Source organism: Notamacropus eugenii, chromosome 5 (assembly GCF_028372415.1).
Source record: "Notamacropus eugenii isolate mMacEug1 chromosome 5, mMacEug1.pri_v2, whole genome shotgun sequence".
NCBI classification, from domain to species: Eukaryota; Metazoa; Chordata; class Mammalia; order Diprotodontia; family Macropodidae; genus Notamacropus; species Notamacropus eugenii.
This window is the reverse complement of record NC_092876.1, coordinates 430,085,883-430,099,322: the sequence shown is the minus strand read 5'-3', so window position 1 is coordinate 430,099,322 and position 13,440 is coordinate 430,085,883. Positions and strand designations below refer to the sequence as shown.

Genomic DNA, 13,440 nt, shown 5'->3' with positions numbered 1-13,440 from the left:
CTCATCTAACTTCATACTTGTGACTTTTACCAGAAACTACATAGATCAAAAGGGATTCAAGGCATGGAAAGCTCCATAGGAGTGTCCTGGAAAGCCCAACTTTGGCCAAGAAGTTTGTAAGGTGCTATGAAGCCTTTGGGGATACTAATAATTAACTATATTGTTAATTGTCTGATTGAACTGATTGTTCCATTAGGAGACGAGACAGTCTTTCAAAGAAATAAAGGAATCTGTTCAGACGATGGAATCCATCAAGCATGTGACCCAGACCATAGTAAAGCACTGGGAAAGAAGCATATTTCTTTTTTTTTTTGGAAGTCATGTTGAATTTATTGCAAACTTTAAAAAGAGCCAAACTGTACAGGGTGGAGACTTTTGTTTTCATGTGCTTTGTTTGTGTTCTTTCAACGCAGAATGACTCAAGTTGTCTCATGCTATTTGAGTTTAGATGTCCAAAAGATAAAATAAAACATCAACAACCTGTTCCTCTACTTTTTCACTACCTACCCTTCTTTAACCTACTTTCATTTGCCTTCTGACTTCAACCCTAATGAAACTGCTCTCTCAAAAGTTGCCAATGATATCTAATAATTACATCCAATACAGCAATCTTTTCTCAGCCCTTATCCATTGACCTCTTGGATGTTTTTGACATTGTTAGCCACTCTCATTTTCTTTCTTTCTTTTTTTAAAAGAAACATCTTTCAAATCCAGTTAGTCTGTACTTTCCCATGACCAGGAAATTAGGTGATTGATTCATATGAACAAAAGATATCTACAAGTGCATTAACCACTGTGGAGCTAGCCACTCAGGACTGAAACAGACATTGTCTAACTTCTTGCTGCCTTAAGGCAAAGAAAAAAGGTAATTATGTTGAGAAGATGATGACTTATTAATCTAATCCATATTTATATAAACCCCTTAAAACTTATAAAACACTTTTCTTAAGTATAATAAGTTAAGAAATACTTAGTATCCCTAGAGATACTAATGGGATGAAGACACTTGGGGATATTTAGCCTGAAGAACAGAAGACTTATGAAGGAAAGAATGATTTCTATTTTTGAGTATCTGAAGAGGTGTCACGTGTAAGAGGAATTAGATTTGTACTGTTTGATATCTGAGGGAAGAACTGGGTTTGAGGTATGTTTCATTAAATAATTTTTTCTTTTGTAATTCCAGTACAGATTCCAATTAGCATAGGAATTTGAGCATCTCTTGGGAATCAAGTACAAAAATGTTTTAGTTATGGCAGAGGAAAGGAGATCCACTATCATCAGTTACAATACTGGCCTGACTAGATTAGAGCCACTTTTACTCAAGGAGTGATCTTATTTTTTCTGTATATAGATATAAAATTAGACAAAGTCATTTTAGCTGTGTGTGTCTTGAGCATGCAAGTATGCATGTGTCTATATAGATATAGATATAGATATCGTAGTCAAAGTAAACATCTTGCATCCCTTTAGTGATTTTTTAATCTAATTTATGAACACTTAAAATGGTATTGCAATTCTTAATTTCTGTTTGAAAAAAAGCTTTTTGGGGGGAAGAAGAGAATAGTATAGTGCAAGAGATACTGGAGATTTGGGCATTGAATTATACCTTGTCTTTTAGGAAAAGTCAACAATTTTTTCATGGGACATAGTGAGGGGGGAATGAGAGGAGGAAGAAGGTACCGCTGGTCTCTGAGGCTCCTTCTAGCTCTAAATCGTATATGATCTTATTATCCTATTCAACCTCTTTGGTTTTTAACACTTGTTTATCCTTCTCTGCTTGCTCTACATCTTGTGCTTTGTTCAATTTGTCTTGTGATTAGTTAAAACTATTCCTTGCAGTCTTGGGCTTAGTGGTTCCAGTTCCTTCTTTATCATCCTGCTTACTCTGTCTTGATATCCCGTGGATTAACTTCCCAGAAAAACTCTAAAATAGGTCCAATCTCCTGTTCTCTCCCATATTAGTGGGTCCAACTTTTCCAATGAATACTCAGATGGATGTATACCATCCTAATGAAGTCAAAACATTATCAAAGTATAATAGCAAAAAGTCACAGATATTTAAAGATATAATGATTAATGTTATAATGTTATACAACTACAAATATGCCTTGAAATGTACATAAAAATATGCATCATTTGATGTATCACTTACTTGGATAATAATTCTCTTAGAAGATCATCTGGCACAGGCATCCTAAAGGACTTGCAAAGAGTCCTGATAGCTGAACTAGGCAATAATCCTGTTCTGCAGCAAACACAAATAAAATGGGAAATGTATCTTTGTTTTCTTTTAGTAACAATTGGATAATAAAAATGATAAAATATGCATATGCTCTAAAATAAGCTTTTTGAAGAAGTCTTGTAAAAATTGGAATTAGGATTTAATAAAATGAAAAATAATAATATTGCATTTCATCAAATTTTTCCACTAAAAAATAGAAGAAGGCTAAACATGCGATGGTTTTTTTCTTCCATGTTTGAAATTGTTTTTTATTAGCAGGATGGACCACTAAAACTGCAGATAGAAGGATTGTTCTATGTAATCTGCCCTTTTAACCACTAATCAGGTAGATGTGTGAAACTATCTAAAATTCTGAAAATTAATTAAGGTCCTAAGAATCTAGTTTGTTATGACCCAAAAGTTTTTTCTTAATGTTTTCTTTGGACTTGATTCCATAAAACCTGGAAGCTACAATTGGACCTTTAATGCTCGCCAGATTTTTTCAGAGGGCTTAGCCAAGGCAACAAACTGATCAATTTCAATTAAAATGACCAGTAGTAGAGATAACCACAGATGACTTTATGCTTTTTTTTGCCAGGAAATGGTGCAAGTGAAGCCAATGAAGAATAGAGAAGTTTCTTTGTAACTAATAAGCTGAGATACGAGTTAATTGAAAAAAATCATCTTCCTTGCTCTAGATAGGGAGATATCAAATTTTGTAAGGAAAAAGTTAGATTTATATTGTTTATTAAAGGTTTTAAAATTTTCCTGAATGTCTTGAATACAACATTTCTTAATAATTTACTCTTACTGAAATTTTATTAAATTCAAATTCAGAAACATAAACTCTTGATTTGTTCTCTATAATTTCAAAGAAAAATTATACAGAATTTAACATGAAAATGTTCTTTCCATGATGGAGGTCAAAATAGTTGGTTATTACTTAGCATAAAATAATATTAAAAGGTAGCAAATGTCATGTTGCTTAACCTTGTTGAAATCTTAGCTCATCAAGCAATTATAAGTGTTAGGAATAGATAATGAGAAAATTCAAGGAGAAGAGCAAGTATTTCATCAGCAAACATAAAATCATGAATCTGATGAAAGAATAAACTCTTTAGTGAGCTCTCCTTGTAACTGGTTTAAGATACTCCTTGCATTCTTGAGCTAAAGATTCTCTGTGAAAAATTAAAAAAAAAAAAGAATCCCTTTCTCATTCAGGTTTAGAGAAGTTTAAAATATCAATTAACATGGATAAACTATCCAAAGACTTACTTGGCCTGATCCTTGTATTCACACATGGCAATCATTTTGTCAAAAATCTCAAAGGTATATTTTTTCAACTGTTCTTGAGCAAAGGAAAGGAGGAAAGTCAGATCACCACTAGAATCTTCTCTCACACTGTAGTAACGTCCAATTGTCATAATCTCATGCTCTGTGAGTTTTTCATTTGTTATGTTCATCATCACATTTCTGTAAAGAAAATTACAAATATAGTCAGGGAAAATATTTTTCAAAAACCCATTTTTATTTGACTTCATTTCTTAGAGAAAACAAAACCCCAGATCTGGGGTATTGTACTTTGAAAATATTTTTGCTGTCAGCGTGGTGGCCCAGTGTATATTTGGAATCATGAAGATTCATCTTCCTGAGTTCAAATTTGATCTCAGACACTTACTAGCTGTGCGACCCTGAGCAAGTCACTTAATACTGTTTGCTTCATTTACTTATTTGCAAAATGAGCTGGAGAAAGACATAGCAAAGCACTCTAGTTGTGTTTTGTTTCGTTTTGTCAAGAAAACCTCAAAAGGGATCATGAAGAGTCGGACATGACTGAAATTGAACAGCTCTTGGAAAATTTTTTTGCTATGATCAAAATGGCATACATACATCAGACAAGAAATAGATTCTGTGACTTGCATAATCAAATGGAAAAGAGGTGATTGTCTTCTTTCAATCTCACCATCCATTTGGGGGAATGAGAAATCACTTCTAAAATATAAAAGCTATGTATACTGATTCCTTGATTCATGTAGAGTAATGCCCCAGCTATCTGAAAATCAGACTTCCAAGACCTCAGCGTTCAGCTCAATTGATACCTAATGAAGAATATACTTTAGGATATCATTAGCAAGTCATCACACTGCTTCTGCACCAAGACATTTTTAAATAACTCTCATTTTTACATATTTATTCAAGAAGAGTCTTTTAAAAGAGGTTTTTATCAATGTTCTTTTAAGATCAACTTTTTTTATATGCCTTTTAATTTTTGTAGCTCACAGACACAGTACATATAGTGCCTATTATATAATATGGCCCCAATTTCCCCATTATCTATGATTTTTCTAAAATGTAACACTAAAACTAAACACTTTACTCTAGATTTAGTTCAAGTAGGGTATAGAACAGAGGGGCCACTAATGCAAATGTTTTAGAAATTATTCCTCTTTTAATGTAGAATGTTCAATTCAACATATATTGAAATGAATTGAATTTGAACTTGAGTGTAGAATGTTACATTTAACTTCGCTTCATTTGATCTGTTGAGTTTTTTGGATCATGACTATCATATTAGTTATCTTTTCCAGCTTTTTATTATTTGGAAAAGTGATGATGATGTTTAGTTGTTTTTTAGTCATGTCTAACTCTGTTACCTCTCTGTGGTTTCCTTGCCAAAGATACTGGAGTGGTTTGTCACTTCTTCAACTTGTTTTTACAAATGAAGAAATGGAGGCAAACAGTGACTTGCCGAGAGTCACACAACTAGTATCTGAGGTCAGATTTGAACTCAGGAAGATCAATCTTCCTGACTCCAGGTCCAGTGTTCTATCCATTGTACTATTAAACCTTTGTCAAAATTTAACTTTATTTTATTGCTGACAAAGTGTTTGATGAGCACAAGGCCAAGGACAGAAACCTGGGATACCTCATTAGAGATTTTATATCAATCTACCAATGACTACTCTTTGGATCTAGTTATTTAACCATTTAAGAATAATTAAGGGTTTAATCCTTTATTGTCCACAAGGTTAAAGAGATCCTTTCAAATATTCTGTTAAAGTTCCTCCTCCCGTTTACTTACCAAACAAACAAACAAACAAACCACGGGTAATTGGATTAGTTTGGCATGGTCTACTCTTAATTAAAAAAAAAAAAAACTAATATGGTGGCTTTTTGTGATGAATGCTTCCCTTTCTAAATGTTCATAAACCACCTCTTTCATATAAGGTTCTAGAATTTTTCCAAGACTAGAAGTCAAGGTTACCAACTTATAGCTTTAATAACAATCATAGCTAACATTTATACAACACTCGCTATGTTCCATATACTGTGCCTTTAAGCACTTTTCAATTATTAACTTATTTGATCTTCACAACAACTCTAGGAGAGGTAGGTCTTATTATGATCTCCATCTCATGAATAAAGAAACCGAGGCAAAAAGACGTTATAACTTCACTTTCTGACCATTTCAGAAAACTGAAACATTTACTCTTAAGCAATTCTGTAACAACTATCTTAGTTTCAAAAATCTTTCAAAAATCATAGATATTGGTTCAGAAATCACATCAATGAATTCCGTCAATAACCTAAAATGCAGTTCATTTGGGCCTAGTGATTCAAATTTACTGAGGACAGGAAAGTGCTTTATTATATTATCCTTACTTATCTTCAATTTCAGCCCTCTGTGAACCACTTCTATCATTCCTATTTCAAAAATTATCTTAAGAGAAGAGAAAACAAGCAAAATATGAGTTGAGGAATAGAGATGACTTTTCACCATCAAAGATATGGTCCTATCCTTTCTTTTCTTAGGGTGAGGGGTTGATTAAATCAATCAAATGCCCCACTGAACTTAAAGTAATTTCATTAATCAAGAAGAATATTTCAATGGAATCAAAAGCATTAAACAAATTGTAAAAAGAACTTGATTGATTTGGAAAGAGTAAAAGGCATTCACTGAAATAAAATGATGCTACACAAGAGGTGCATTGGGATGAGCATATGTTATTCAGTCATGCCCTGTGAACCTTGTACAAAATAGCAAGCTAATAAGGAGCTCAGCATCTGAGGAGTAGGTCAGCTCAGTGGTAGAAGCAGTTGTAACCAAGTCACTGAGAGGGAATCCCTTAGGGGAGAGAAGAATATTTTCTGTCTCCCTCTTCCCACTATGACCAACAGATTAGTAAACTTCAAAATGATGGAAGATTTGGGACTTTTCATGGTTATCCTAGCAGGTCTGCAGAGGGTCAGCGGCTGACTAAAGTGTCTGCATCAAGAGGTGAAGACAAACTGGACATTCTAGGGAAGGCAGCTGCAAGAATTTACAAGAGGTCCAGCAGAAAAGTACCTCACACCTAAGCAGAACATCATAAGGACTCCCCAAAAGAAGGGAACAACTTCCATGAAAAAGGATATGTGCTACCCCCTTTGCTATATATCTCTAAGCCTGAACTCACTTTCCTTTGGACTTTTTTGGGATAGTATGCCTTCGATTTGGGGGGTTGTTCCTTACTAATTATTTTTACTATATTAAATTAGTAAATACTTCTAAAAGTCAATTAGGTCTGGGTGGCTAAATGATACTAACCATTAACTGATAATCACTGGAAAATATATGCATGTAGGGGCTCATGATTTATAGTTTTAGAAAACCACATTTAACCCCTCAGGGTTACCCTTCGACCACTGAGGTAATAAGTTACCAGCCACCATTTGGGGACCACCCAACCTGCCAGGGCAAATGAAGGAATTTGGGATCGCAGTTTTGATACACTTTTTGTTTCCAACATTGATGATAAAGTTCTTTGTGTCATTCTGGGTATTCATCATCTGATTCTTTTCACTGGGCTTTTCATGGGCCTGATGTTATTCTTAGAGAACCATATTAATATTTTGTATGTATCCTCTGAAACTTGTCTTCAGTTTCATTTTCTATATGTGTCTCTTAAATCAAATTTTTTCACAGTGCTGTCACATTGTCATCTTTTGGTCCTCATTACAAGAGCTTCCCAAGCAGACTTCTGGCCATGGGATGCTACCTATCTTTTCCTATGAATCCTACCTGCCTACCAGTTCTAGAGTATATTTCAGTCTATGTCTGCTTTCTGCTCCTTTTTTTTAACATGAATTCTATGACTGAAGAGTCACTTGATTTGAAGGAGGGCTTCATTCATTGTTTCTTCAGCTATCAGTTCTTCCTACTTGGTCAGAACTAGGTCCAGAATAGTTCCTTTAGTAACTTCACCATTTGAAGATTGAAATTATTGTTAAAGAAATTCATAGAATTGTCAGCTATTGTGCTTTAGCATAAAGAAGTTTTCAGCAAATGTCTGGATGATTGGTTTTCCCAGTCATCAAAATATCATGCTTTCATACTGAGTTTCTTATCTAATCCCTCTTTCTGTCCAAGTAGTCTAAAGTTATACCAACATTGCTTCTGTTTCTCCTTCAATTGAATTTCATCCAAATTCTCTCCCTATTTTCCCCCTTGTGCTCTTGGATGTCCTCACAGGATTATATCCTATGAATATTCAATGCTACTCTACAATTAAAGTAGATCATACAATTAAAGTCTCTATTTCAACTAATTTATTTGGAATATTTTTTGCATTCTTATCTAGATATTTTAGATGAAGAGTTTTATTGATGAATCTCTTCTTGAATATTATTTCTTGAGAATTGCTGGGAGACAAACCTTTCATCAGAAGAAGAAGAGCTAGCAGGGTCTCCAAAATATCTGTTCCAAAGCACTGGCTCTCAGTACTAAATCTGCTTTTATACAAAATTCTGTCCAAGTGTATAATAAGATTGACAAAAGCATGAATCTTTCTTTTTAAACCAACAATATGTCAAAAGCAATAGATTAGGAGAGAGACAAGGGTGCTAAACAAAAGAACTACCCATAACAGCAAAAGAAATATAAATAAGGACTGACAGCAAGACAGGAGACAAAAAAAAAAGAACAAGATCCTTCATATCATGAAAGCCCAGCATTCTGGACCCATCCAATATTGAGTAAGTTGTACACCTCTCAACAACATCCAAAGAGATAGCTTGTTGTTCAATTATGAAAGTGATTGTAGAAAACTGAAAAGAAATAAATTAGTAATAATTAAAAAAAGAAAACAAAGGACAAACACCACCAGAGGAGAAAGATAAGGACAGACTACACATTAGTTTGGAAGATAAAGCGTAGAACTTACTATTCTTAATTGAAGTGTGTGAGAAAGGTATTTAAAAATGAAGGAGAAGATGGGGGAAGCAGCATAAGATGAACTTCTCTGCTATCTAAACCAGATGAAGGAAAGTTGAGTATTCTCTATTTCAAACCCCAAGAGTTTGAAGAAATACAAAAACTCAGTGGAGATAGGGAAGGGGTGAGATTTTTTAAAAAGGGATAATATGGAGAGGGATATAAGCATATAAATTCTCTGATCCTGAAGTCTGTATTATAAGTGGAGGTGGAGGGAGAGGGGGAGAAGAAGAGAACATTACTGAAAACTAAGGGAATAATCTTTGGATATTAGTTGGGGGATGGCTGAATAAATTGTGCTATATGAATGTAATGAAATATTATTGTGTCATAAGAAATGATGGAAGAGATGATTTGAGAGAAACCTGGGAACCAGAAAGTGATACAAAGTGAAGTAAGCATTATCAACAGAACAATTTATGTAACGACAATAATATTGTAAAGTAGGAAAAAAACTTTGACAGATTTAAGAACTTATCACAGAAATGACCAAACATATCTCCAGGAGGCTTATGATGAAGTGTGTTAACATCTCCTAACAAATGACAGAAATAAGGTGTGGAAGAGGAAAAAACATTTTCAGACACGACCCATGCCTATTGTGTGAATTTGCTTTTCTTGACTCTGCTTACCTCTTACAAGATTTTTTTTTCAGTTTTCACTTGGGGCATTGCCGATGTATAGAGGAAGGGGAAATTATGATGATGTAATTCATGTAGCTTTCTTTTAAGAACTTATGATGCAATTTGTTGTATATATTTAATGAGTTTTTTAAAATTGTTCCTAGAATCTTTAAGTATTATATGGTTTCCTGTTCTTTTTTGACATTATTAATACTTTTGATGCTTTGTCTGAATATATGATCACAATTCCTAGTTTTGGGTATTACCTAAGTTGTCTTATCTTTGTCTCATTTCACTCTGGTTATGTTTATATGTATTTCCTGTATTGTTGGCTTCTAAAAAAAGTTCTTATTCTTTTTGTATTGGAGGAATTTAATCCATTCATATTTAGGATTATAATTGTTAAAAAATTTTAAGTTTCTTCCATTAAATTTTATGTAATATAGTATTTATATCTTATACATGTAAATTAATGTATATCTAGAAATTTAGATATTTAGAGAAAGAGAAATAGATAATAAACTGTAGATAGACAACAGACAGATAACAGATAGATAGGCACAGACTGGATAAACAGAGAGATAGATAATTTGCCTTCTCTAAGTGATCGCTCTTTGGTTTGATTTGTACTAATTTCATCTATTAAATTCATTTTCCTAGAATGTTAATTTTCTTCTTAATCTCTATACTTCTCTCCCTCCCAGGTTACATTCTCTTCCTTCTTTTCTGCTTTTTATCTTTCTTTTTCTTAGTTAATTGCAACACTAATCTTCTTAATTCTTGGCCCCAACTTCTTCCATTCTCTTTATTTCAGTGACATAAATTAGCAATGCTCCTTTACGAGAAATTTTATTTCCATTACATCTTTCTTAATACTTTACTCTTCTCAGCAAAGTACATTCTTGATATGAAGCAGAGCAAAAACTCCTCTGTAACCCAAGGCTGAAGGGCCCAGTCCCATCCTTTGCCCTTTCTTCCATTGTTTGTCATTGGTTGTTCTAAATGACCTTTGAGGTCTCTTACAACTCTAGAACAAAGATCATATATGTTCCTAAGAATGAGTCTGGCTGTAGATAAGCTATTCTCCTATAGTGACCACCCTCACAGAAGCCAGCTAAGAATTGCATTGCAACTCTAATAGTCTTGTTGTGTTTGTCCTTTGTTCTCGAAGAGGACCATGACATCAAACTGAATTGCAGTTGACTTTGATTTGAGTGAGGGAGGGCTGTGCAAGGTCACCAATCTCACTTTCTTTTCCTGAGCCATCTGGGTCCAGTGGACTGACATTCATCAGGATGACTGGAGATGGCCCAGGATGCAATGGGAGACCCTGGCCCTTTCAGGCCAAGGTCCTATAGTATCTTACCTTCTTCCCAGTCTATAGAATCACTTCAGGCTTCTTACTGTTTTCTCCATTAAAATGTGAGCTCCTTGAATATAAAACAGTATCTTTCTTTGCATTTCCAGAGTTTAGCACAGTGCTAGGCATTGAAAGTGCTTAATAAATGCTTGTTGACCAACTAAAAGACTGTCAAGAATCTTTTGAACCATGACTTCAAGACAACAACCCAAGAGGTGAAGAAGGGCATTCAATTCATGAACTGACCAAAAAAAGTTATGCACTTTCAGATAGTTGTGAAAACCTAAGAAACGAAATGTTTATTTTCATGTGACCAGGGCAACACAAAGCCATAAGTGTGGAGTGATGGAGCTGTCCATCCCTCATGCATAGACTCAGTTTTGGAAATATGTGGTTTTAGGGTACAAACCAGTGTAACCAGTGTTCGTTTTTTTTTAATGTCCTATTGCAATTTTTCCTTCAATTTCTTGTAAATAAGATATAGAGTCCTGTATTATTCTGACTGATTGTCCTTGGAATAGAAAAGGTCTTTTTTATCCTTGTTGCCTACAAAATTGAGTGTTTGATGTAATACTGACTAAATTTTTGAGGGGGAATTAAGCTCCAGCTTTCCATTAGTTTTCTGTACACTCTCTTGCTCTGTAGTTTGCTGTCTGATTCCAATATTTCTGAGCGATTTTCTTGTCTAATTTTCAGGGTTGTGGCATTTAGTGTTTCATCATTTTTTTTCTGAAAGACTCATCTTCCTTAGATCTTGCCTCCTGTCTTTGAGTTCCCAGAGTAGTACAGAAACAAGCTCTCTGGCTCTGGAGTCTAGATGATTTCAGTTCAAATTCTGTCTCTGATATTTACTGCTTATGTGGCTTTTAATAAGATACTTAACTTCCATAGGGTACAGTTTGTTCCTTTGCAAAATGACAGTGCTTTCACTTCTAGATCAATAATCTATACAATTTTATAGAACTCTCAGGTATTCTTCCCACTTTATTGTGTTGTGGTTTTGTTCAATGAATTTTCTTCTGCCTCTATATTGCAATTCTTCTGCCTATATTCTTGTGCCTTCATATTGCAATTCTCTCATTCCCTTTTTGAGAGAAGCAGTTTTTTGGACCGTATCTCTGTGCTTTGTTCTAAATGCCCTCTTGTTAGTTTCCATCCTTTAAGTTTTCATTTTTGTCATTATTCTTTTAACATTTTTACTTTTTATTTTTTATTGTTCTGAATATATCTGGAGATTATTGGAATTTGCAACAGTCATTTCAGGGGGTTTGCAAAATATTTTATAATACTTTGACCTTAAGAGATCTTGATTCAATTTCTTTCAACATTCATTGAGATAGCTTTCAGATTTCTTGTTCATTTCTCCTCCTCAGTCAGTGTTCATCTTCAGTGTTCATCTCCTTTTGTCAGTAAACCTATTGATCTGCCAATGTTATCTTTCCTATAACCACCCTGGCCTATTACATGGGCCAGATCTTTTGTGTCCTCCCCAAGCATTTGTTATTTGTATTCTCTCTTATGGCTGGTGTTATATCAGCTTTGAGGATGACCAGTTGGGACACTGCCAAAGGCAGTCTCTGAGGCACCCTTGTATTAATATATGAGTGAAACAGCATTCACTAAACATTTAAGGTATGCCAGTCATTGTGCCAAGTATTTGGAGATACAAATAGAAAAAAAATTACACAATTCTTGATCTCAAGGTGTCCACATTCTAACTGGAGAGACAACATATAGGATAAAGCTTAACTACAGGGCAGATGGCAAGGCCTGGGAGTCAGCAGTAAGAAAGATGGTCCTTTTTGACTACACCACATTCATTTAAGAAGGCTAGATGAAAGTGCCAGGGACAAAAGTGAGGGATATTATAAGGCCCAATAGCCCTCTATTTCATGGGGGAAAATAAGGTTATTGACTCTCAATTGATCCAAGCTGTTTGAGTAGTCAATCTGTCCCACTGGTGTGGTCTGGCAAGGTTGGGGCCAGGGGAAAGTGGGAGAAGGGAAGCGGGGGAAGGACATCTTCTGTGGTGGGAGTTCTTGAGACTATTCCCTTTATTTACCACTTCTACTCTTTCACGTTTCACTAATTGTGATTGGCCATTTCAATCTGTGTAGCTACACTAGGAGGAAATCTATGAAGGAACTGAGGAAAGCCCCATAGGGCAATGACAAGGGGCAATGACAAGGAGCATTTCTGAGTTCCCTCAGCATTTATGTCTTTATGCCCCCTTTCTCTCATTCTTTGTGTTAAACTGTTTCTTCCTATACAATACTAAATAGTTAGCAAGGAGAACTTTTTTCTGGGCCCCTCCATCCTCTAAAATATTTTTCTCCCCTGGGCTCCAGATTCATCCATAGCCACTGTCTTTCTTTCCTCACTCCATTTCGTTTCTGAAGTCTTGGGCCAGTATGGCTGATGGGCTTCAACCTTTCTTGAAAGCAGAGTCTTTCTGCAGGAAGACAAGGGGGAAGGGAATAGGAGAGGGAAGATAAAAGAAGGGACAGCAAATTGGGGAAAAGGATAATCAGAAGCAAACACCATTGTGGGAGGATGGGTCAAGGGAATGAATGGAATAAATAAAGGGCAGGATAGGACGGAGGGAAATGTGGTTAGTCTTTCACAACATAAGTATTATGGAAATATTTTGCATGGCTACACACGTATGACCTTTATTGAATTGCTTGTTTTCTCAATGAGGGTAAGTGGGGAAGGAGGAAGGGAGAGATTATGGAACTCAAAGCTTTAATAATAAATGTTAAAAATTGTTTTTGCATGCAGTTGGGAAATAAGATGTACAGGCAAAGGGGTATACAAATCTATTTTGCCTACAGGAAAACAGAGGGGAGGGGGATTGAAGAAGGGGGGACTAATGGAAGGGAAGACAGACTGGAGGAAGGGTTGGATGGGGTATATGCTGTCCCGGGGTGGGGGGTGGGGAGAGATAGCAAAAAAATTTTGAATTCAAATTCCTGTGGAAGTA

General features: G+C 35.1%; 1 protein-coding gene across 1 annotated transcript in view; it reads right to left on the bottom strand.

The window, feature by feature from the left end:
* EFHC2 (EF-hand domain containing 2) overlaps positions 1 to 13,440 on the bottom strand; it is a 241,234-nt gene that overhangs the window by 54,103 nt on the left and 173,691 nt on the right. The window contains exons 12-13 of the mRNA XM_072615117.1: positions 3,497 to 3,694; positions 2,153 to 2,245 (exon numbers count right to left, since the gene is read on the bottom strand). Of these exons, the coding sequence (XP_072471218.1) occupies positions 2,153 to 2,245; positions 3,497 to 3,694 (291 nt within the window). The remainder of the gene's footprint in view (positions 1 to 2,152; positions 2,246 to 3,496; positions 3,695 to 13,440) is intronic.